The 25801-nt window shown below is 38.7% G+C and overlaps 1 protein-coding gene across 3 annotated transcripts in view; it reads left to right on the top strand.

Annotated features, from left to right (window-relative positions):
- Nucleotides 1-4724: 4724 nt before the first annotated feature.
- FAM199X (family with sequence similarity 199, X-linked) overlaps nt 4725-25801 on the top strand; it is a 41489-nt gene continuing 20412 nt past the window's right edge. For all 3 annotated transcript variants that reach the window (XM_010346393.3, XM_039464079.2, XM_003935898.4), the window contains exons 1-4: nt 4725-5254; nt 14428-14647; nt 25220-25369; nt 25617-25778. In XM_010346393.3, coding sequence (XP_010344695.1) covers nt 5058-5254; nt 14428-14647; nt 25220-25369; nt 25617-25778 — 729 coding nt within the window. In that variant the 5' untranslated portion in view covers nt 4725-5057. The remainder of the gene's footprint in view (nt 5255-14427; nt 14648-25219; nt 25370-25616; nt 25779-25801) is intronic.

Here is a 25801-nt window from a genome sequence, read left to right as displayed (position 1 = left end):
ATATTTTTATTAAAAAGAATTATGTGGCATTTGTTAAAATTTTAGTTAGATTACAATTATTTTGTGATAGACACTGCTATAATAGCATGAATCTCTATTTATCAGCTGTTGCTTGTTATATGTCTGTTAACTGTAAACTCTGTATTATCAAAGATGATTAAGAATGAGCCCAAAGTTAGATACATGATAAAGATGCTCCAATTAATCTAGAAGGGTTAAATAAAAGAAGCAACAACAGACTGAATTATCAGTTTGGAAATAATAAAAACATATCCTAATTTAATAATTATATGATTCAGAAAACATATTGAATAATTGTTACAAACCTCAATTATAACATTGTAAAAGCGTACAAGTACTAGTTAAGAGCAATGTTCAGATTGAAAAAACGTTCAGGATGAAAATGACCAGATTGTTAAAACATACATTTGTAAAGATGTAAAGTTCAAAACGCCTAGCATATTTTGTATAGTCAGTCATTCTAATCTCACTTGACTAAATCCATTCTTCCAGCTACAATAAAAGAACCAAGATAATAATTTTAATTGGGATTAAATAACTTCTGTAGTTGAGGGGAGAGGATGTTTGTAAACCCAATGTTAGAAAGGGAGATGTGTTCATAGCATCCCTAGTTGTACTCATAGCATATTTTTAGAAACCGCGTTCTACACACATAATTAAGTATTCAGGTTCTGCAGTGCTCTCTTCTTAAATGTAACTTCTTTATTGTAACTTCCAGCTACAATAAAAGAACCAAGTCACAATGTTTTATCTAAAATGCCCATCTTTTGTTGGCCTACTCTTCTAAAAGCCCAGGCCAAATGTCACTCACTGTAAAGCCCTCAAACTCATCCTTTCCTTAAATGTGCACTGATCTTTGACAAAGGAGCAAGGGCAATACAATGGAGGAAAGATAATCTTCAATAAATTATGTAGGAACATCTGGACATCCACATGCAAAAAGAATGGATCTAATTCCTACATCCTTCACAGAACTTCCTGAAAGACCTACCACCTCTTCAATGGAAAGCATCAACAACAGTTTGCACCCTACAATTCTCTGAATTCCTCCCCTCAAAATCCTCACCTTGCTGCTTCCACCAATCCTGGATTATTGTAAAATGATTCTTACCCAATCTTAATCAAGACCCCACATTGAAATATTCACCTTAAATCAAACTCCCAATTCTTAATAAATTCTAGCCAGACATTCCCCTCTGAAACATTGCCAAAGCTTTGTGTAAGTGGAGGTTTTCTTTGCCAAAATAAGAAACTCAAGCTTTGTTTTATCAGCAGGTTTTGTTGCTGATATTTAACTTAGCTAAATACACACACACACACAGTTTAAGCTCATTAATCATGAAAAAAAATATAAGGGTTAGATCACCGACTATGGGGTCAAGTGCAGTATATTTCTATCCAATGGTAAACAAAACGATAAAAGTTAGTTGACAAATCTCAATACTACTCAGTCTCTCCTGCAGCCATCAGCTCTCTGGTAGGTAAATTATACATCTGAAAATTTCAAGGCAGATTGCCCCAGGGTTTGCTCTCAGGCTCAGATCTTCAGAGAAAATAAGGAACTGCTATACCCACCAACATTTTCAGAGAAACAGAAATTAGGAAGGATCTTGCAGAATGGAAGGGAGAGATGAATTGGGTAAATCCATTGAGGTGAACTACACCCAAGGGACAAACCAAGCAAATCAAGGTGAGACAAGAAGGCAGGATGCCCAGCAGTCATTAACTCTAATGATTAAGAACTTGGTTAAGATGTATTAGTACGTTATTACCACGTATTTAAGTAAACATACATACAGTGCACAAACTCTATGTACTGCTATCCATATCTATGTCAGTATTTCTTACTGAGAAATATATGTAGAGACCTCTTTTTTTTGAGACAGAGTCTCACTCTGTGGCCCAGACTCACTGCCTCCACCTCCCAGATTCAAGCAATTCTCCTGCCTCAGCTTCCCAAGTGGCTGGGACTACAGGCATGTGCCACCATACTCAGCTAATTTTTGTATTTTTACTAGAGACGGAGTTTCACCATGTTGGCCAGGCTGGTCTCGAACTCCTGACCTCAGACAATCCACCTGCCTCAGCCTCCCAGAGTGCTGCGATTATAGGCATGAGCCACTGTGCCTGGCTTGGGACCTCTTTTTTTTTTTTTTTTTTTTTTTTTTTTTTAATTCTCTCAGACCCAAGCATTTGTGTAAATTCTTTTTATAGTATTTCTTAAATGTAAACAAACATAAAACTAAATATAGACTCTGCATGTTCATAAAGCTCTTGTACAAGCTTAACACCAAAGCAAATTTACAAATTGTGCACAAACTTTTTTACAAAGTCAATGTAATGTGGTATATATGATGAAACAAAAATGCCCTAGAGATGTGAACATACTACTGACTGGCAAGCATATGCTTTTGGCCTTCAACATGCTTGTAAGTACGTCTTGGTGTTGACTCCACTTTCCCATCACTTTCATCTTTTTAGATTACTGCAACCCTTCATTTGTATAGGAAGATACCAAGTATGAAGTTCACCTCATTTGTCTTTTTACTAGATCGTGACAATTAAAGTAGTATTACCTGTGCTAATTCATTGTGAAAATAAACTCAAAAACGTGTCTTAATTATGTGGCACCAGTTAGTTATGATGTGGTCATACAGATACTTCAGAATATGCTTAAAATTAAACAGAAAAGTAAAACACATACTTGTAGAAACCTCACAGACTCTATCATTAGACTGCAGTTTAGAAAACACTCACCTTTTATAGTATGTGTAAAAAGTACATATATTTAAATTACACTGCCAGGTGCGGTGGCTCACACCTGTAATCCTAGCACTTTGGGATGTAATCCTAGCACTTTGGGATCCACTTTGGGTGGATCACTTGAGGTCAGGAGCTCAAGATCAGTCTGACCAACATAGCAAAACTCCATTTCTACTAAAAATATAAAAATTAGCCAGGCATCGTGACACATGTCTGTAATCCCAGTTACTCGGGAGGCTGAGGCAGAAGAATGGCTTGAACCGAGGAGGTGGAGGTTACAATGAACCAAAATCACCCCATTGCACTCCAGCCTGGGTGACAGAGCAAGACTCCGTCTCAAAATAAATAAATAAAATAAATAAATTAGACTATTTTGTTAGCTTCTTATTAACAGTTCCTGGTGCTATTACCTGAGTACCCACATTATCATGCAGCATTTGACTCCTGTTTATTTTGGATAAACAAGTATCTTGTTTGTGGGGACTAAGCCATGGCCCATTCAGCCTCACTGGCCTCAGACCCCTGACCCCTGGGGATTCATAAATTAGGGACCATAGGCTAAATCATCATCAGCCTCACTTCCACAATTTTTAAATTGGTCAGCCCCATTGTATATTAATGAATGACTCATTTTGAAAGTACAGAATGCAACATACCTTCTTGCAATCTCAGTTAAAGAAAGCAGGCATGCTCAACAGTCAAACAACCAAGTAACTGAAGCAAGATAATGAATACATTTTAAAGGCACGGTTGAGGAGCTGTTTTCACTGTAACGTGCATTGGTAGGGCATGGCACAGAGTTTAACACTGAATGGGGTTTGTTTTAGTGAAAACCCCCACTTCTCTTGCTCCCTTTCTCTTTTTCCTCCTTCCTTCTTTCACCTTTCCCCTCATTTACACCTATCTTAGTTCTCTGCTTTCCTGAAGGATGAATGTAATTAGTTTTTCAATAAAGCTAAATGTACTTAATGCAAATAATTACTTTTATTGAAAAATTATGCTCACATCAAAATGTGCTTCCTTTTATAAATTAGTATTAGGTAGTTTTAAACATTGTCTTCTTTGGGCAAAGTAACAAATTAGCAATCTTGGGTTTTCCTCTGAATATGTATTTTTTAATTTATGCATCCGAGAACAGGAACCACGTGTCCAGAATACAGAGAAGAGAGATGAGATAAACAGGGAAGAACAGTATATGACACCTAACAAGTTGATTCAAGTTGAACAAGTTAAGCTCCATGATATATTTTCTACCGGAGAGAGGGGGCATATTAGGAGGAGTGCCTAAGTCTCCTTTGGGACTCAGGGAAGGCTTCACAGAGGAGATAACGTTTGAGCCGGAGTTTGAAGGATTAGCAGGGGAGAAATGGCAGGGCATTCTTAGCAGAGTGCCTAATACGAGCAAAAGGCGCAGAGCACAAAAGAGTACTACGTGTCCAGCAGCTCTGAGTAGGCGAGTGGCTGCAGCGTAGGGTTTTTGCAGTTAGGTGATCAAGGGTGAGGCAGGGACTATTTTTTCCTTCTTGGACGATTTCTCCTATAACTCATTGCACGGTGCTGGACACACACACTGCTGGAGCTCAATAAATACTTGTCGAATTTGGACAGGGTGATCGAGTGCGCTGGGAATTAGGGCATCTGGATGCTTTCTCACGCATCCGCAGTGTGACCCTGGCCAAGTCCCTTTTCTGGGGCTGCGGTTCCTTCTTAGTTATCAAGTGCGATAGAGAAAGCGGAGGAGGAGATTGGCCAGAGACGCCAAGCCCTTCCAGCGGCCTGAATCCCTGATTCGAGGCATAGAGGGAGGGGCGAGCAGCTTTGGGCTGCGGCGGGCGGAGGTTCAGTTCCTCCTCCAGTCCACTAGGGGGCAAGGGAGCGGCTTTCCGCTGCCCTTCCCCTCCTGGCCGGCGCCGGGCGGACTGCTGCAGTCGCGAGCGGCGAGCGCAGTGGGCGGGGCGCGCCCGGCCGGGACTGGCGGCGGCGCTGAGCTGACGGGTTGAGTCGGGCGGCGGCGGCGGCGGCGGCGGCTGAGGCTGCAGAGGCCACCGAGGCGCTAACTGGGTGGCCGGCGGGCCGCTGTGGCCTCGAGCAGCCTCTTCGCGCGGCCCCGCACCACCCAAGCAGCAGCGGGCCGCGTTGCCCAGCCTGCCGGTGAGCTGCCGCGGGCACACCCTGGAGCGGCGGCGACTGCGGACAGGTTAGAGTGGGGGCAGGGGCGGGCGCGGGAGCAACCCAGGGCCAGAGAGGGAGCCCGAGCCAGGCTATCTCCAACCATGTCCGACGAGGCCTCGGCCATCACTTCCTACGAGAAGTTTCTAACCCCCGAGGAACCCTTCCCGCTCCTGGGACCACCTCGCGGGGTGGGCACCTGCCCGAGCGAGGAGCCAGGCTGCCTGGACATCAGCGACTTCGGCTGCCAGCTGTCCTCCTGCCATCGCACCGACCCGCTCCACCGCTTCCACACCAACAGGTACGTACTGCAGCTGAGGGCAGGAGTGGATTTGCCACCGCTGGTCGCCCGCATGCTCCTGGTCCTTCTTCCCGGGCTGCGCTTCCAGTCTCCCCCTCCCCCACCTGTCTTTGACCAGCGCTCATTCCCGGGCTCCTTCCCTGTCCCCCATCCGTATTTTCACCCCTGCCCTCTGATTTTCTTCTTGATCGGCGTTTCACTCTCTTTTCTTTCATTCATCTTCTGGCCATAGGCGACTCCTCCCTTCCCTACCTTCTCCCTCCCTCCCTTCCCTTCCCCCACCTGTATCCTACGAACCCCAACCCCCAACCCTTGATTTTTAAATACGCCCCTGTTTCCATCCATCTGCAAAAGTTTAACCCCTTCCATTTCCTGTACGCTGTAGAGGAATTTGGACGGCCCCAAATAAATCCATAGATCTTTTGAAAAGTGGAGTTGAAAGGTGGCACGTTTAAAGCTAGAAGCTTTATTTTCCCAATTTTTAACCTGTCTCATAGTCCTTTCTCCCCCTCCCCCCCACTACCCCTACCGCATTTTTTTAGTTGAGCGCTAAGAAACTAGTGGATTCTCTCTCTCTCTCTCTCTTTTTTTTCCCCCTCCTTTATTAACTGTTTGCCTTAACGCTTTAGGCTCTGCCAAAATGGGTAAGCTTAAATCTGGAAGATTCCTTCGTATGACGTATCCTTTAATTTGCTTCCCCTTTGAAGGGAGAGAGGCTTAGGCTGGACTGCCTTGCACAAATTTATTCAGAGAGTGTATCTCCTGACTGATTTCAGTAGAAGGTAGTGTTCTGGAGCCTTCTCTCATGTGTGCATTTACGTGTTAGATCAAATGTTCTGGGGGGTTTGAAGACGTTCTAGATATAGCCTCAACTTTTAATATAGGTGGATATTTGAGATATGTATACAAAGGGCTGGGAGATTGGATAAGGCACTGGGAGAGGGGTTCAGCTATGGAAAATACTGGAGATAAGAAATCTAGTTTTCATTTCTGATCCAAGTTTATGATGTGAGTTTGATCAAATTCCTCTGTATCTTAATGTCTTCAGCATATTTCTCCCCTCCCTTGCCTTAAATCGGTCTATAGATTGAATGAGCTTCTACCAAGTACAAGGCATGTATAAGATGATTCTTACATAAATGAAAGTTACAGTCTATTGGAACAAGGTATTATAGTTAAAGAGACAGAATATCAGGATAACACATCTCAAAAGGCAGTAAATTTATGACTACTCTAAATCGTCATTGCAAAAAATGAAGAAACAGGGCCAGAAAGAAAAGATTGAGTTCAAGGTCATAAAACCTAGTCAAGCAAATCCAAGACTATTGCTTTGAAGTTAGTCATTAAACTTGGAACAGAACTAATGGATCCAGTGTTACAAATAGAGTTTATGGTTTCTTAGACTAATTCACAGAAGCCTATTTAACCCCTAATGCCACTGTAATGTGAATGTTAACGTATTCATGAAATCAAGTGTGCTTACGGTTATTTATGTTGGAAAATAATATAAAAGAATACTTTTGTACATACTTGGCATTTAAGTTTTTCAGCCATGGAGCAAGTTACGTACCCAGGAAAGTTAAATGATTTCAGAACCATCCTGCTGTGATGATGAGGGCAAGGGAGTGAGGGTAGAGGCTGAGGGTAAGTACTGCCAAAACTGGGTGGAGGTGATGGGGAGTGAAGTGATGAGAATAATATGTTTCTCACAACTTGTTCTGTTCCTCCTCCTCCTCCCCATTTTTTTTCTGTGTTTTCTTCCCCTTAAAGACTGTGGTGAGGTCAAGGCTGTTTTTCAGTGGGTCAGTGAGGAGGGGAGAAGGAGGTTTTTCACAAGCCCCAGATTTTCCAAGTCAAACATTTTTCCTCGTTAACTGCCTGCTTTTTTTTTTTTTTTAACTTCCCTCTCCTACCCTTCTTTTCACAAGGCTTGGCGCGGTGGCAGGGGTTCTAATGCTCTATATCCTTTTCGGCAGAGAGTATGGGAAGCAAAATTAGCAATATTCACAGCAGACAATGTTTCTGCCCTAGGCTACCTTGCCTTTTAAATCTGTTATCCTTCTGGAATGTTCTGTCTTCTTACCCCTCCTCAAGATGGTGCTTGAGAGGACCATAGGCTTCCAGCCATTTCTTTTCAGGGAGAAGCACACAGCTAAATCATATATTGGGCAAAGTATAGTTTAGGGAGTTCTTTTATTTTGTAGTTGTATGTGTCACGTTTTTCCGCATCATTTGCCAATTCAGACAACAACCCCAAAATTAGATTTCGAATAATTGAGTGCTGAAATTATGACTTGGTTTTAGTCATTGTGAAACAAATTTCTTTGGAAGTAGGAAGCTTGTTAATGGGTAGATATTTGACTTAACCTTTATTTTGCTTCCTTCTTGTTACCTGATAAGAAAAATGTGGAGATTTTAAAACTAATGCCCTTGATAAGGACCTTATGATTATGACAATTTTGTGCCTACTCATTTACTGGATTCTGGGCTATATTTGCAATTTTCATTAACCAAGACAGTCACAGCACTAACAGTCCCTGAGGTTGAATGCATGCATTATTCAAATTTTTTTTTTCTTAAGGCGGAGTCTCCCTCTGTCACCCAGGCTGGAGTGCAGTTGCACAGTCTCAGCTTAGGGCAACCTCTGCCTCCTAGAGTCAAGCAATTCTCCTGCCTCAGCCTCCCGAGTAGCTGGGACTACAGGTGCATACCCCTATGCCTGGTTAATTTTTATATTTTTAGCAGAGACAGGGTTTCACCTGTCTGTTGACCAGGCTGGTCTTGAACTCCTGACCTCAGGTGGTCCATCCGCCTCAGCTTCCCAAAGTGCTGGGATTAAAGGCGTGAGCCACCGTGCCCAGCCCAATATTCGAATTAAAGTCATTTGTGACAGGTTGGTGTGTCACTGGTCTAGGTTCAATAGAAAATACATCACATGGATATAGCCAGTTTCCTAATAATTCATACTTTCCGAAGAGTGTCTTTTAGAATCTTAAGACTTACCTGGATTGGTCTAGAATTTTAGGAAAATAGAACAAATTTTAGTAAGCCAAAAAAGTGAATCAATTTTTTAAAAATGTGAAATGTCAGTGTGGAACATATGTAGTGTTTAAGACATTTTCTTTGGCTTGAAAGACAGGGATTTTCTGATGTAAATGGGGGTTTTCTCTTAGCACTTCCGAGCTATTACATAAATCAGTTACTCACTCATATGATTTTAGATCTCCATTTTCAATCACCTTTAACCAGAAAAACCTGAAGACTAGTGTGTGCCTTTGGTACCACCCATAGTTTTCCTATCTAGAGACAGAATTAGAGGTGCAGAAGAGCTGTGGGTTGCAGGTGGGAGAACCATGCTAGAGGAATTTGGTTTGGGGACTTGCTGAGACAAGTTGAGAATGGGAGTTAGGATGTGGAGAAATACCCAGACTAGAAATACAGATTTGGGAGTAATCAGTAGAAATCTGTGACATGGTAGAAATGGAACTACAGAAACTACAGGTTACAAAGGTTGAGAAAGTGGAAGCTTTTCAGTGAATTTAGCAGGGAAAGAAGAAGGGGATGTTGTGAGAATTTGAAAGGGAAGTAAAGGTTTTTTGTTGTTTTTCTTTTCCGAGAATAGAGATAATAGCTTCTTAGAAGCAGGCCACAGGAAAGAAATTGAAAATATAAAAGAAGGTGGGATGAGAGATGGAGATGATGAACTCAGAAGTCCAAATGGGATAATTACCCTTAGAAAAGACACTGTTTTTTACTTAAAAGGCAATAAAGAGTGTAGAAAAGATGAGTAATGAACCCAACACAATTGAGGTAGCTAGGAGGAAAGTAAGGAACTTAAATTGGTAGAAGTAGGGGTTGTATATTCTCTAACTGGGAACCTTGGTGGCCTGTTGGACTCCAGAATAGCAGCAGAGGTCAGGTTGGCTATATGGGGATTCTGGCAGAGTCAGTGGTGAATGCAAGTACTGATGGGAGACTATCCCCTAAGAATGAATATGTAGCATAGACTTCAAATGACCTTCATCAGCTTGACAGTTAGGACTTTATTCAACAGTGCTCATTGGCTGGATTCTCATCCTCAGAGGTGGCGGTCAAGTATACCTGAGAAAAACGGGCAGCAGAGGAATGTGTACATGGTGCACATTCTTTTCTTAATTTTTTTTTTTCTTTTTTTTGAGACAGAGTCTCTATCACCAGGCTGGAGTGCAGTGGTGCAGTATCAGCTCACTGCAGCCTCTATCTCCCGGGTTCAAGTGATTCTCCTGCCTCAGCCTCTCGAGTAGCTGGGACTACAGGTGCACACCACCATGCCCAGCTAATTTTTGTATTTTTAGTAGAGACAGGGTTTTACCGTGTAGGCGAGGATGGTCTCAGTCTCTTGACCTCGTGATCTACCCACCTCGGCCTCCCAAAGTGCTGAGATTACAGGCATGAGCCACTGTGCCTGGCTGCTTTTCTTAATTTTAACATTTAAATGGCTATTTACCAAAATACCATTGAAAGTCCTTAGTCTGTATATTCTTGCTAAAACACCTTGCAAAAAATTGTTCTTGGCTTTATTTTTTTAATTAAAATTAGGGCAGCAAGCCTAGGTATTGAGTTAAACACCCTTTCACTGGAATTCTTTTCAACATCTTTCAGGATTTTGGAGAAAGTCTCCTTTGAGAATAGTACTATGATTATAGCTAGAATCTCAGTGTTTAGGTAGCTTTCTCTTAGTGGAATAAAATGTAAGAGCTTGTAATTTTGAGTACTTTGGTGGTGAGCACACAATAGACGTTCATTACAAGTTTGAAACTGACAAAATAGTCTAAAAGAATCCCACTTAAATTTTTATTTAAAAACTTATTATAGAAAACTGAGAGCATCTAAAAAACTGTAAAGACCACTCATGATCCTTTTCCCCAAAGGTAACAACTGTCAACATTTTAATGATGTTTCTTTTAATATTTCTGTGTACATACATAATTTTTAAAAATCAAGATCAGTCTGTATATACAATTTGTGATCTGCATATTTACACTTATGTTGTTGGGTATTTTCCTTTAGAATAAATAGTCTGAAAATATGATTATTAGTGATTATAAAAATACCTTTCAGATATATCATTTAATTATTCCCCATATTTTAGGGGCATTTGTTTTCCCTTTGGGGGTGTTACAAATATTGTTTGGACATATTTCTACACACATCTTTTTTCCAAATTTCTGTTTGGGGAAGGGAACACAATCCTAGAAGGGAAATTACTGATTCCAAAGGAATGAACCTTTTAAAATTCTAGATGTACGTAATATTGCCCTATTGCTTTTTAAGAAAGATTATGTCAGCTTACACTGTCACTAGCAACGGATGAAAGTACTTCCCTACTTTTTAAAATCTGTATTGCCTTAAAATTAGAATTTTAAAAATTTGCAACTTAGAAGATAAAAAAATTTTCCCAGGCACAGTGGTTCACGCTTGTAATCCCAGCGCTTTGGGAGGCCAAGGTGGAGGGATTGCTTGAGCCCAGGCGTTTGAAACCAGCCCAGACAACATGGTGAAATCCTTTCTCTACAAAAAAATTGGAAAAATTAGCCAGGCTGGTGGTATGTGCCTGTAGTCCCAGCTGCTGGGAGGCCAAGGTGAGAAGATGAGTCAAACCCAGGAGGTCAAGGCTGCAGTGAGCCATGATCATGCCATTGCACTCCAGCTTGGTTAACAGAGCAAGACCCTGACTCAAAAAAAGAAAAAGGCCAGGTGGCATGGCTCAAACCTGTAATCCCAGCACTTAGGGAGGCCGAGGTAGGTGGATCATGAGGTCAGGAGTTGAAGACCAACCTGGCCAAGATGATGAAACCCTGTCTCTGCTACTAAAAATACAACAAAAAAAAATTAGCCAGGTGTGGTTGTGCATACCTGTAATCCCAGATACTTGAGAGGCCGAGTCAGACAATTGCTTGAACCCAGGAAGTGAGGGTTGCAGTGAGCCGAGATTGCACTGCATTCCAGCCTGGGAAACAGAGCAAGACTCCATCTCAAAAAAAAAAAAAAAAAAAAGAAATGAAGCTATAAAAACGTTATCATCTTTGCTACTAAAAAATACGATTTTTCTATTTTATACGTGATTTGTTTCAACTATGAGCCCAGTTTACTTGCCACTGATAATTAAAAACAAAAGACAAAGACTTCTAAGAACATTCAGAACCTTCTTATGATTACAAATCTGGAAAACTGAGGAACACAGTGATTTTACCCCATGGTAAGAGCACAAAATGAAGCAAATTCTTGACTCCTTGTGCGGTGATCTAATGGTTAGATTACTAAAGATGACATCTTTTTTTTTTTTTAAGGAATGCCATTATCCATGGAGAGAAACACATTTTTACAGAATTTTTATAAGCTGAAAAATTCTAATTTTAAAACAAGTATCTAACAGTTTTTCCTAGCACTGAACCTAGTGTTTGGTACATAGAAGATACTGATTAAATGTTTGTTGAATGAGTGAGTGAATAACGGGAAAACAAGTCACATGTAATTTGAAGACACAAGAGAAACATAGTTTGCTCAGAACACAATGTGGATAGGGTTTACTGTGTCCAGAACGTATTTTTATTTTGTTTTGAGACAGGGTCTCTCTCCGTCACTCAGGTTGTAATACAGTGGCAGAATCAGCTTGCTGTAACCACAGACTCCTGGACTCCAGGAATCCTCCTGCCTTAGTGTCCTGAGAGTAGCTGGGAATACAGAAACGTAACATCATGCTCAGCTCATTTTATAATTTTTTGTAGAGACATTGTCTCCCTTTGTTACCCAGACTGGTTTCAAACCAGGACATGATTCCTGTTCATGACTTTTACTACAAGATCTGGGATAATTTGGTTAATAAAAAATTTTTCTAAAATGAGAATACTGTCTCATCTAGCAAGCATGTGATGGAACTAAGTAATATTACAAGGTATTCTAGGATTCTTAGATGAATTTTAGTTTTTTTGCCTATTTATAAAAATTTAGTGACATCTTTTTATTTAGTGAACTATAATAGTTTGTGTATGTTTCCGTGTTTTAAAATGCTCTACCTTCAATTAAAAAAAAGGTACCATAAAGTTTTTCAGGTTGTCCAAATTTTGTATGTAAATCAAGAACTTCTAAATTAAGAGATTAGCCATACAAAATGGAGGAAGTTTAAAAAAATGAAGTACATAATTTAAGAAAAAGTAAATTTAAGGAAGGATGAGACACAACCTAATAATAGGTAAATAACAGACTTTGCATCAGGAAGTCATTATTTCAGGAGCTTGTTAGTACTGGAAATACTAAATCATTATCTTAAGGATTAATTCCCTATGCTACTGGCAAACCAGTGAAGGTTATCTTATTAATAGTATAAAGCTACTGGAAATTTACAAAAGAAAACAGATTGATAGACTTCAAGAGCAAAAAAAAAAAAACCCTGCAACAAATACTGTAGACAACATGATAATATCCTTAATGCATAAAGAACTCTTACAAAATCAATAATGAAAACATTAACACATAGAAAAATACCATAGCAAAATAATAAATATTTAAAAACTTGATCTTGTTAGTAATTAAATAAATAAAACTTGATATAAAAATGTTTCTGTGCAGTGGCTCATGCCTGTAATTCCAGCACTCTGGAAGGCTGACACAGACGGATGGCATGAGCTCAGGAGTTTGAGACCAGCCTGGGCAACATGGCGAAACCCTGTATGTACAAAAAATTCAAAAATTAGACAGGCATGTTGCACCTGTGGTCCCAGCTACTTAGGAGGCTGAGATGGGAGAATTGCTTAAACCCGGGAGTTAGAGGCTGCAGTGAACTGTGTTTGTGCCACTGCACTCCAGCCTGGGTGACAAAAGTGAGTCCCTATCTCAAAAACAATTTCTATCCTATAAGATAGGTAAAAAAAAAAAAAAAAATTTAGCAATTTTAGTGCAGTTAAGATTGTAGTGAAATGAGCACTTTTATATACTGCCTTGGGGAGTGTAAATTGATGCAGCCTTTCAGAAAGGTGTTTACTAAATTGATCCTTAGAAATGTTCATATTCTTTGACTCAGTACCTACCTTTCAAGCAATTGTATCCTGAGAAAATACATTTGATAAATAATTATAAACAAGGCTCATCTCAGTATTATATCTAATATTAAAAAAATTAAAAACAGACTTATTGGAGGAATAATGTTAAATATGCATTCAGTCAATGGAATATTATATAGGCATTAAAATGTTTTCAAGTAATAAACTTAGGAAAATGTTTAGCATATTAATGTTAAGTGAAAAAAGCAGTATACTAAAATACGTATACACAGAATGGTTGCTGATTCTGTAAAAAAAATATATATGCATGTAAAAATAAAATACTAAAATATAGATTAGTTATTGCTGGATAATGGAATTATTGATCATTTTATTCTTCATTCTTTACAACATCTTTGCAATGAGCCTGTACAACATTAAAATGGAAAAGTTACTTAAATATAACAGACACTTCTTGAACCTCTACCTGTGTAGATGCTTGTTGGTGCTTTTTCTGCCCTGCAATGGTGCCCCTCTTCCTTTAACAATAATAATAGCTGTCATTTATTGGGCACTTTTTAATGTGTGCCACAAGTGCTCTGTATGCATTCTTGTGTGATCATCACAATAGCTCCATTGGGACACAGACTTCGAGAGGCTGTTATTTGCTTAAAATCAGTTAGCTGGGAAGTGACAGAGCAAGAATTCGAACTGCCTGATTCCAGAGCTTACTCATAGGCACTATGCTATATGTTTTGTTTATGGATGAAGATTTTACTTTAGTCCTAATTTAAATACTTCTTTCTTTTAAAATAGTGTACTACAAAAATTTTCAGACAGCTACAGAAGTAGAGAGAAAAGTGTAATGGACCCCATGTTCCTGTCACCCAGTTTCAATATTTATTCACCTATGGCATCATGCTTCATCTGTACCCCATCCACTCCCCAACCCCTTCCTTATTTTGAGGCAAATCCTAGACATACTTCATTCATAAGTATTTTAGTATGTTTCCTAAAAGGTAAGGGCTCTTTTAAAAATACCAAAAAAAACCCTCACATTCCTTATAAATGTTATAAATATGTCCTGTAAAGTAAGCCTTAAAATTGTGTGGATTTTGTAGTTCCTGTAATTTCTTTTGTGTTGTGTTTTTGAAGGTGGAACCTAACTTCTTGTGGAACAAGTGTTGCCAGCTCAGAAGGCAGTGAGGAGCTGTTTTCATCTGTGTCTGTTGGAGATCAAGATGATTGTTATTCCCTGTTAGATGATCAGGACTTCACTTCTTTTGATTTATTTCCTGAGGGGAGTGTCTGCAGTGATGTCTCTTCTTCTATTAGCACTTATTGGGATTGGTCAGATAGCGAGTTTGAATGGCAGGTAAGGTTTTTTTTTTTTCCATTTATTGGCATTATTACTTCAGAAGTAGAAATATAAACTTCTCTTTTGATATTTTCATCTCTACTTCAAAGTAAATTTCTCTAATGTTTATCCAGTCCTGGAGATTCTCTGACAACATGTTTTAAGGTTAAGAATTGAATGAGATATCTTTATTTTTGCTAATGTACCTTTTAGGCCTCTGATGCTGTAGATATCCTTTTGTAGATTTTTATGTAATTTAATACTTGTATAATATTACCATTATTATATATCATTAGTACTTTTCTATGCATGAATCCAAGCAAAATTACTCTTTCTACCTTATAATAAATAGCTTTGGTGTTTTTATAGGACACATATCAGTCACATTATGTATCTAATATCATAAACCATTATAACCATAAATACATAATTTTTTGTTCTGTCGTCAGAAATATATAATTTCCCATTTTTTGTTCTGTTTGCATGTAGAGATGTTTTTCACCTGACACTTTTCTTGTGGCATATATACCATGTAAAATAGCTTTTTGGTAAATTATTTGAAAATACTGCCTTATAATGAGTGCAGTTTGTCAGAAAATTTAGATTGTGTTGTTACAATATCCATGTTCTGATTGTAAAAACAATAAAACATTTAAAGATGTTTCCCCTGCATACAGCAAAGATTTTATTCACTAGATAAACTCAAATGCCTACTGTGTTTGAAAGCCATCTGAATACTTGAAGTTTTATTCCAAAAGAGGAATTGAGTATTATAATTTCAAACAACTTTCAAATAATACAGAATGGCATCAAATTTAAAAAAGTCTCCAAGTTCTGCCCTACTATGGTTACAACTGTTAGGAGCTTATGCAGATACAAGTGTGTTTGTACACTGTTAAAAACACACATGGGATCATACTTTATCCACTGTTTGGCCCTATCCTTTTTTTCAACTAACGCATCTCATTCTTTTCCATAACCAGATCGTAATGTACTCAATCCATTTCCTAATAATGGCTATTTAGGTTCTTTTCAGTTTGTTGTTGTTATAAACGATGCTACACTGAAAATATGAGATTGTTTTTAAGAAAAAAAGTAATTCACAACCCTTCCATTTTTGTTTTTCATATTACTTGGATTAAAAATTTTTTTAATTCTTAAAACTTTTTAAAAATTTGAGATGAAATTCACCATTTTAATCATTTTAAAATGTGTAATTCAGTAGTTATAAATATACTCACAGTATTGTGCAGCCATCACCACTATCTAATTCCAGGACATTTCTGTCACCTCCAAAAGAAGTCCTATACCCATTAGCATGTAGTCCCAATTCTCCCCTCCCCCTTATCACCTGGCAGCTACTAATCTAATTTCTCTATGGATTTACTTTTGTGGATATTTCTTATAAATGGACTAATACGTGGCCTTTTGTATCTGGCTTCTTTCACTTGGCATAATGTTTTCAAGGTTCATCCATGTTGTACCATATAACAGTACTTCATTCCTTTCTATGGCTAATATTCCACTGTGTGGATGTACAGTACCACATTTTATTCATCTGTTTATTAGCTGATGAAGTTTTGGGTTGTTTCTACTTATTAGCTGTTATAAGTAATGCTGCTGTGAACATTCAGATACAAGTTTCTGTGTGGATTTATATTTTTAATTCTCTTGGATATACCCCTAGGAGTGGAATTGCTGGATTATATGATAACTTGATATTTAACTTTTTGAAGAACTGCCAACATGTTTTCCAAAGTGACTATATCATTTTACTTTTCCACCAGCAATTTATGAATTTTCCCATTTCACCACATTCTTGTCCACAGTTGGCATTGTCTGTCTGTTTATAGCCATCCTACTGGGTAAAAATTGGTATTTCATTATGGTTTTGAGCACCTTTTCATGGTTTATTGGCCATTTGTATGTCCTATTTGGAGAAATATCTATTCAAATAGTTTGCCCCTTTTAAAATTGTGTTATTTTACTTTTTATGGTTGTGTTGTGAGTGTTCTTTCTATATTCTGGCTACTAGACCCTTATCAGATATATGATTTGAAAAAATGTTTTTCCATTCCGTGAGTTGTCTTTTCGCTTGATGGCATTTGTTCACTTGATAGTGTCCTTTGACACCAAAGTTTTAAATTTTGATGAAGTTTATCTTTTTTTTTTTTTTGGCTGTACTTATGATGTCATATTTTAAAAACCATTACCTAATCCAAGATGAGGAAGATTTTCACCTGTTTCCTTCCCAAACTTTTAGAGTTTTAGTTCTTACATGTAGGTCTTTGATCCATTTTGAGTTACTTTTTGTATATTGTCTAAGATAGCAGTCCAGATTCAATCTTTCCTTTTTTAAGAACAGAGTCTTACTGTGTTGTCCATGCTGGTCTTGAATTCCTGGTTTCAGGCAATTCTCCCACCTCAGCCTCCTGAGTATCTGGGACTGCAGGCATGTACCACTGCATCTGGCTCCCAAATTTATTCTTTTGCATGTGGGTATCCAGTTGTCCCAGCACTATTTGTTGAAAAGATTATTCTTTATTGAATCATCTTGGCATCCTTTCAAAAATGAATTAATCATAGATGTGTGGGCTTATTTTTGGACTCTCAGTTCTACTCCATAGCTTTTCAGTAAGTTTTGAAATCATGTTATGTTAGTTCTCCCACTTTGTTGTTCTTTATAAAGATTGTTAAGGCTCACATCTGTAACCCCAGCACTTTGATAAGCTGAGGTGGATAGATAACTTGAGCCCAGGAGTTTGAAATGAGCCTGGGCAACATGGTAACACCCCATGTCTATAAAAAATGCAAAAATTTGCCAGGCATGTTGGCATGCACCTGTGGTCTCAGCTACTCAGGAGACTGAGGTTGGAGGATTCCTTGAGCCCTGAAGGTGGAACTTACCGTGAGCCAAGATCACACCATTGCACTCGTCTGGGCAACAGAGCTATTTGGAGTCCTTGCAATTCCATATGAGTTTTAGGATCAGGTTGCCCATTTTGCAAAAAGCATAGTTGGAATTTTGATGGAGATCACATTGAATCTGTAGATTGCTTTGGGGAGTATTGCCATGTTAATAAAATTAAATATTCCAATTCATTAATATGGGATGGAATAGCTTACTTATTTAGGGCTTCCTTATTTCAAAGATGTTTTGTAGTTTTCAGTCTTGAAGTCTTCCACTCTCTTGGTTAAATTTATTCCTAAATATTGTATTCTTTTTGATGCTGTTGTAAGTGGTTATTTTTGTTTTGTTTTGTTTTGTTTTGAGATGGAGTCTTACTCTGTTGCCCAGGCAGGAGTGCAGTGGCACGATCTTGGCCCACTGCAACTTTTACCTAACAGGTTCAAGCAGTCCCCGTGCCTCAGCACCCTCTAGTAGCTGAGATTACAGGCATACGCCACCATGCATGGCTAATTTTTTTATTTTTAGTATAGACAGGGTTTCGCCATGTTGACCAGGTTGGTCTCGAACTCCAGACCTCAGGTGATCTGCCTGCCTCAGCCTCCCAAAGTTCTGGTATTACAGGCGTGAGCCACTGTGCCTGGCCAGTATTGTTTTCTTAATTTTATTTTCAGATTGTTAATTGCTAGTGTATATATAGAAATACAATTGTTGTTTGCATATTGATTTTGTATCCTGCCAACTTTGCTGAAATCATTTGTTAAAAAATTTTCCTCTGTGCGGATTACTTATTATTTTCTATACAATCATGTCATCTGTGAATAGAGATAGTTTGCCCTCTTTTTTTCTAATATGGATGCCTTTTAATTCTTGCTTAATTGCCCTAGCTAGATCTCCAGTACAGTGTTGAATAGAAGTGGTAAAAGTAAGCATCCTTGTCTTTTTCCTAATCTTAGGGGAGAAGTTCAGTCTGTTTCTGGATGTGGTTTTTTAGTATTTTGTTAAGGATTTTGCATCTATATTCCTAAGGGATATTGGTCTGCAGATTTCTTCCTTGGTTGTGTCTTTGTCTAGCTTTGGTGTCCAAGTAATACTGGCCTCATGAAGTAGGAAGTATTTCCTCTTCTGGTTAAAAATTTTTAATAAGATTCTCTCATTTAAGATCTTACAAACTTTTTCATGATATTCATAATGAATTTTTCAGTGTCTCTTTTTGTTTGAGACAAGACCTCACTCTCACCCAGGCTGGAGTGCAGTGGTGCAAAAATGGCTCAATGCAGCCTTGACCTCCTGGGCTCAGGCAATCCTCCTGCCTTAGCCTTCTCAGTAGTTGGTACCACAGGTGGGCACCACCACAACCGGCTAATGCTTTTTATTTTTTTGTAGAGATGGGGGTCTCACTTTGGTGCCCAGGCTGGTCTTGAATTCCTGGGCTCAAGCGATCCTTCCACTTCGGCCTCCCAAAGTAGTGGGAATGGGAATACAGGTGTGAGCCTGTATTCCCATTCCCATGCTTAGTCGGTGTCTGTCTGTCTGTCTGTCTGTCTCTCTGTCTCTCTCAATCTCTCTCTCTCTCTCTCTCTCTCTGTTTTCTCTCTCTCTCTCTCTTTTCGTGTGTGCAGACTTTGTATTTAAAATCAGACTATAGGGATTCTTAGCAAAGCATAATTGGATGGAGTCCTGGTGATTTTAAGAAATATTTTTTCTGCTTATTATATATGATTTATTTAGAGTTATCAATAATGTTACAAGGTGGCAGGCATTTTAAAATTTTAATTGCTGGCTTCTTCACTCATTTTATGAGTAGAGTGGAAAACCATCCCCAGCCGCTCACCGTTAATGTACACTAGTGACTATGATGTTGGAACAAAAATCAGACCTGCCTTAGTATGTGTTTTCTGACTTGTGAAATTGGAGTATGGGTACTCTGTTACCATGGATATCTGCTATTTAAATATGCTGAAAGATTTCAAGTGCTATCTTGTCTTTGTGGGATTTCATAATGATGAGCAGTGAATTATCCAAGAAGATAATTAAAATTATATGTTAGGATTAATATGGACTAAAAATCATTTACTATAGTTTAAAAATTTGTATTACTTCTTTTATGAATAAGAACTACATCTGTTTAAATCTTTCTTTTTAACAGATGTTTCAGTTACTAGTAAAGTTAAATATAAATGATTTATAGATTCTCTGGGAAGAAAAATGCTCGCTACTTAATAAGATGAGATTTTAACCTTAGAATTAATTAGCATCTTTGCATTTTGCTTTGCTGATAATTTTCTTTGCTTACAGTCGTTTTATTATTAAGGATATATTTGACTAGTCTTAGAGTCTGAGAGATTGTTGTTGAGCAGGAAAGCTTAGGTAATTTAAAGAGTGAGTAATCAGCTGTCACACTTGAAGCCTAGAGGTGCAATCTGAAATTACACATCGGCTATTACAGAAACGAGCTTACTCATAAAATTCTGCTGCATTCTGCAGAAAATATGGCAGAGATTTAAGTCTCCCTGTGTTTCACAATTACTAACTGTAATATAAATATGCCAAATATTGCCCATGAAAGATATGGGCTGGGAGTTATTAAGCATTTATTCTGAAATACAGTATCAGTTATAAAATGGGAAATTGCTAGTCTAATAAATACACAGGAGCCCATACAGTTCCGTTGTACAACCACTAGTCTAATCCCATATCTCCAATTGACTACTTGACATTTCCACTTAGATGACCTTAATATTTAATACTAACCCATTATTTGATGCTGAGTCCTTGATCTAGTGTTGCAACTTCCAATTACAGTGTTTCCATGGAAAAAAATAGACTGTGCTTTGTGACATGTCTTTTGTTTTGTTTTTGAGACAGAGTCTTGCTCTATCGCCAGGCTGGAGTACAGTGGTGCGATCCTGGCTCACTGCAACTTCTGTTTTCCGGTTTCAAGCAATTCTCCTGCCTCAGCCTCCCAAGTAGCTGGGACTACAGGCATGCACCACCACGTCACCATGCCTGGCTAATTTTTTGTACTTTTTTTTTTTTTTTTTTTTTAGTAGAGACAGGGTTTCACCATGTTGGCTGGGATGGTCTTGATTTCTTGACCTCATGATCTGCCCGCCTCGGCCTCGCAAAATACTGGGATTACTGGCGGGAGCCACCACACCTGGCCGACATGTCTTAAAACTTAATGAAAAATTACTATTGTCCTTCCAAAGGACAATTGTGCTTGCTTCTCCTGTTATCACTACAAACCCTCTGTATCCCAAATTGCATTCCTCTTTTATTACAAACTTGCCAGACCGGCAAAACTGTCTGGCATAGTTGAAAGCATTAGATTTTTGTCCTACTTCGGATTCTGCCACTATTTGTGTGACCCTCCCCAGACATCATTTTTTTTAATATGTAAAATGAAGGTGTTGGATAGAAGATCTGTAACATCCTTTCAGTTACCTTGCTGAGAAAATTGAGGTCTTTAAGTATATCACTCTGGGTGGGTTGTATGACCTGAAATGTCACCAGTTTTTTTTCTGATCTCAAAATGAGACTCTTTTTTACCTTATCCATTCAGTTATCAAACAGCTTCGTAAATTTTCTTTCCTTTTTTTTGAGATGTAGTCTCACTCTGTCACCTAGGCTGGAATGCCAATCTTGGCTCACTGCAACCTCTGCCTGCTGGGTTCAAGCACTTCTCCTGCCCCAGCCTCCCAAGTAGCTGGGACTACAGGTGCATGCCACCATGCCCAGCTAATTTTTGTATTTTTGGTAGAGACAGGGTTTCACCATATTGGCCAGGCTGGTCTTAAACTACTGACTTTGTGATCCGCCTGCCTTTGCCTCCCAAAGTGCTGGGATTACAGGTGTGAGTCACTGCCCCGCACCCAGAGTGATACACTTAAAGACCTCAATAACTAAATCCTTTTCATGTGACATTTTTCCTATCCCCATTTTTCTTTCTGTTTTTGCTTATTTTGATCCGGGCCTAGATTACAAGAGCTTCCTATCTAATTTCAATCGTCCCTCACTGTGTTTTTTCCCCATAGTGCTTTTTAACTAATCTTCCGCAAAGACCAGTTTCATCAAGTTACTTCTTAGAAAATGTTATCAGTCCACTTCTCCATATCATATGACAGTTTCTGGTTCTTCTGTTGAACTTTCAAATCCCTAGCATGATTTTCTGTGTTCATTAAATTTGGCATGATTAAATGATACGATATTTGATTTCTAGGATATATGTCACCTCACACTATGTTTTCCCCATTTTTGACTTTACTAAATTATACACCTTACCTGAATGTCTTTTCCTTTTTCCCCTATCATTCTTAAACACTACCTTGTGAAACAACCCAGGCACTTGAGCAACATGTGACATTCTCTTAGGGATTGTGCTACTTTTTTTAAAGGGTCCAAAACCATGGCAAAGGATGGAAAAAGAAAAGTATATCTCTTTATTGAGTGTTGCCTGTGTGCCAGGCATGTTACCACATTTAAACCACTCAATAGTCCTTTGAGATTGATGGTGCTGACCACATTTTACTCCAAACTCTGAGGCTTAAAGAAACTAGCCTACACAAGGTTACACTGCTAGTGAGCCATGGAGCTGGGATTTGAACTCTGGGATCTTTTTACTTCTCCCTGAAAAAAATGGCCAAGGTACCATTAATTACCTTTTTTATACCTCTCCATCCCCATCAAACACATAAACAGAAGTAAAGGTACAGATTTAAGTGCCTAGAAGATACTCTGTGAAGATTTAGGTGAATTTTTTTCTTATATTTTGAAAGTATAGATATTTCAAGAGTTCCTCCTTTTGCCTCATTGAAGGAGCTTGATGTAGAGGAGGCCTTTTATCTGATAAGAAGTATCTCATTTTGTTTTAGGGGCCACAGGGAGATTTCTGATGTGACTTGAAGTCAAAGGGAAAATAGCAAAGCATTTTCTTTTTTGCCGTTAAAGGCTGAAAAAAAGATGGCATTTGTATGTGCATACAGCAATCATCCTTTCATAACACCAACTAGATAACATTATGGTCAAGGGTGAACAGTTCAAGCAGTGTTAGTTAATGAGATTTTATGTTTTGTTTTGTTTCTTTTTGAGATGGTCCCTCTGTCTCCCAGGCTGGAGTGCAGTGGCAAAATCTCTGCCCACTGCAACCACCGCCTCTTGGGTTCAAGCAATTCTCCTACTTCAGCCTCCTGAGTAGCTGGGATTACAGGCACGCACCACCACACCCAGCTAATTTTTGTATTTTTGGTAGAGATGGGGTTTTGTCATGTTGGCCAGGATGGTCTCGAACTCCTGACCTCAGGATTACAGGCGTGAGCTACTTCTGCCTCCCAAAGTGCTGAGATTACAAATATGAGCCACTGTGCCTGGCCCTTACTGAGATTTTAAAAGAAGTAATACAGATTGTTGGTAGTCACTTACGTACTTGGATTCGTCAGTAATTTTCATAGTGAAAATGTGTTTTTTTAAGAGTAGTAGCTACTTATGGGGATGTAGAAAGAATGGCCTCTCTCTTTGACAATTTCATTGTAAACATCATAGTCATCTTTTGCATACTGATTGACTCCTCGCTTTGTGGTTTCATTTATTTCTTTGTGATTGATTCCCCAGTGCCTGCCTGCAGTCCGTTCCAGCTCTCCCAAAAGTTAATCCTGCAGCTTCAGCCCACTGCTAGATGTTTCCATTGGTGACCTGTCATCTCAAACATAGCATTCGTCATGTGCTGTGTTGTATAATTATATGTTTGTGTTGTTGTATTACTTTCCCGAGTAAAGTTTTTGTGTAGGGACTTAACACTCCTTTGAATCTCCTGTACCTATTATACTGCTGTGTACACAGTAGGAGTTCTAATACATGGAATCAAAATCGTCTTCGTGACTAATGTAGCTCTTCTCTTTTTGGGTAATCGCAAAAGCCTAGAAATCATTCAGAGTTCAAATACAATTGCAAACTCTGTAGAACCAAAAAACAACAAAAGGTACTGTTTTATACCTTGTAAAAATGAAGTCAGTATATTTGAAAATTGTCATGTGTTCCTTATAGAAGAAAAGATTTTATCTTTTTGATGAATGACTTAAGTACATTTATTTAAAATTAAATCCATTCTAACTTTTGGAGGTAATGGATATATTTATTACCTTGATCCTGGTGATGACTACATGAGTATATGCCTAAGTGCAAAAATACACATAAATATGTATAAAATTATAGCACATATTTTTGCTGTTTGTCTCACTTTAACTTGATTTTCTGTATGTTAGACTTGCTTTTATTTCTCCTTTGTCTACACTTTGTCTTATATGATGTTTTTATAATTTTTCTCATATAATACTTCTGGTCCTTAAAGTGTTTTGCTTTATGCTAACAGCATATTTAAAATAATTTTATTGTTTATTTATTTTTTGAGACCAAGTCTTACTCTGTTGTCCAGGCTGGCACGCAGTGGCACGAACATGTCTTACTGTAGCCTAAACCTGCCAGGTTTAAGCGATCTTCCACCTCAGCCTCCTAAGTAGCTGAGACCACAAGCATGTGCCACCACACCCAGCTAATTTTTTTTTTTTTTTTTTTTTTTTTTTTTTTTTAATAGAGATGAGGTCTCACTATGTTGGCCAGACTGCTCTTGAACTCCTGGGCCCAAGTGATTCTCCCACCTCAGCCTTACAAAGTTGTGGGATTACAGGCATGAATTTTTTTTTTCTTTTTTTTTAATAGAGACAAGTCTTGCCACATTGCCTGGGCTGGTGTTGAATTCCTGGGCTCAAGCAGTCCTCCTGCCTCAGCCTCACAAACTGCTAGGATTACAGGCGTGAGCTACTTTGCCTGGCTTTAATTTATTTTAATTGTTTTGAGGTCACTAATACAGACTTGAGAACAAGGACCAAGATGTATTTGTCTTTATATTGACAGTATGTTTAGCACAGTCTCTGGCAAAAAGCCAGTTAGTGGCATATCATTCAGGTCTTCCCAGATGGAGACCAGTGCTGCTTATTCATTATAGTATGGAGGCCCTCCTCAGATTCTCATTATACATTAAAAAATTTAGTGATGATTGACTCTTCAGTTGCCATTTTAATAAGTCTTGATTACGAGTCTAAGCTTTTCAAAAACATCTTTCATTGAATAAATATATGCAAAGAATATATATTATATTGCTGCTTTGTATAAATAGGCATGGATCAGAATTATTGTCCTCTGATTCTGTATTTGCCATTAGTGTTTTTTTGTTTTGTTTTGATTTCTGAGATGGCGTCTCACTCTTGTCCAAGCTGGAGTGCAGTGGCACAGTCTCCCTCACTGCAACCTCCACCTCCCAGGTCCAAGCCATTCTCCTGCCTCAGCCTTCCAAGTAGCTGGGACTACAGGCACACGCCACCACGCCCAGCTGATTTTTGTATTTTTAGTAGAGACGGGGTTTCACCGGGTTGGCCAGGCTGGTCTCGAACTCCTGACCTCAGGTGATGCGCCCGCCTCTGGCCTCCCAAAGTGCTGGGATTACAGAAGTGAACCACTGCACCTGGCTGCCATTAGTCTTATGTTAAAGTTTAAGGAAGCCCTCTTAGCACAGCTGGCAGCAGTCAGTCTCATTACAAGTAACTTTAAATGTTGAAAATTGTGGTATTTAAAATGTAGTCTGAAAAAATTTTGCTTTCCCTCCTCCTACCCTCCTTATTTTTATAAAGTTACCGGGGAGTGATATTGCCAGTGGGAGTGATGTACTTTCTGATGTCATACCCAGTATTCCAAGTTCACCTTGCCTGCTTCCTAAAAAGAAAAACAAGCACCGGAATTTAGATGAACTCCCTTGGAGTGCAATGACAAATGACGAGCAGGTAAAGATCTTGACATTCTTAATTAAAAGCTCATATGTGGAGACAAGGTGAAGCTCAGTTTATTACCTGTTTGAAGCTACTGGGGAAATGTGGATTGCTTAGTAAATCTGAATTTGAGCTTTAACTGTTTTTCAGGGAACATATATAATTTTCAGTGCTTCTGATATGTAAACACATTATAATTGACATAATAAAGGATCAGAAGTTTTAGCAATGATCTTGTTTGTTGTGATTTTTCATCACATAGGTGGAATATATTGAGTATCTGAGTCGGAAAGTGAGTACTGAGATGGGTCTTCGGGAGCAACTTGATATTATTAAGATCATTGATCCTTCTGCTCAAATCTCCCCCACAGACAGTGAGTTTATTATTGAACTTAACTGTCTCACAGATGAAAAACTGAAGCAGGTATGTAAAGAAAATACACGTTA

Source organism: Saimiri boliviensis, chromosome X, assembly GCF_048565385.1.
Source record: "Saimiri boliviensis isolate mSaiBol1 chromosome X, mSaiBol1.pri, whole genome shotgun sequence".
In the NCBI taxonomy this organism is placed as follows: Eukaryota; Metazoa; Chordata; class Mammalia; order Primates; family Cebidae; genus Saimiri; species Saimiri boliviensis.
This window is presented reverse-complemented; position numbering and strand designations above follow the sequence as displayed.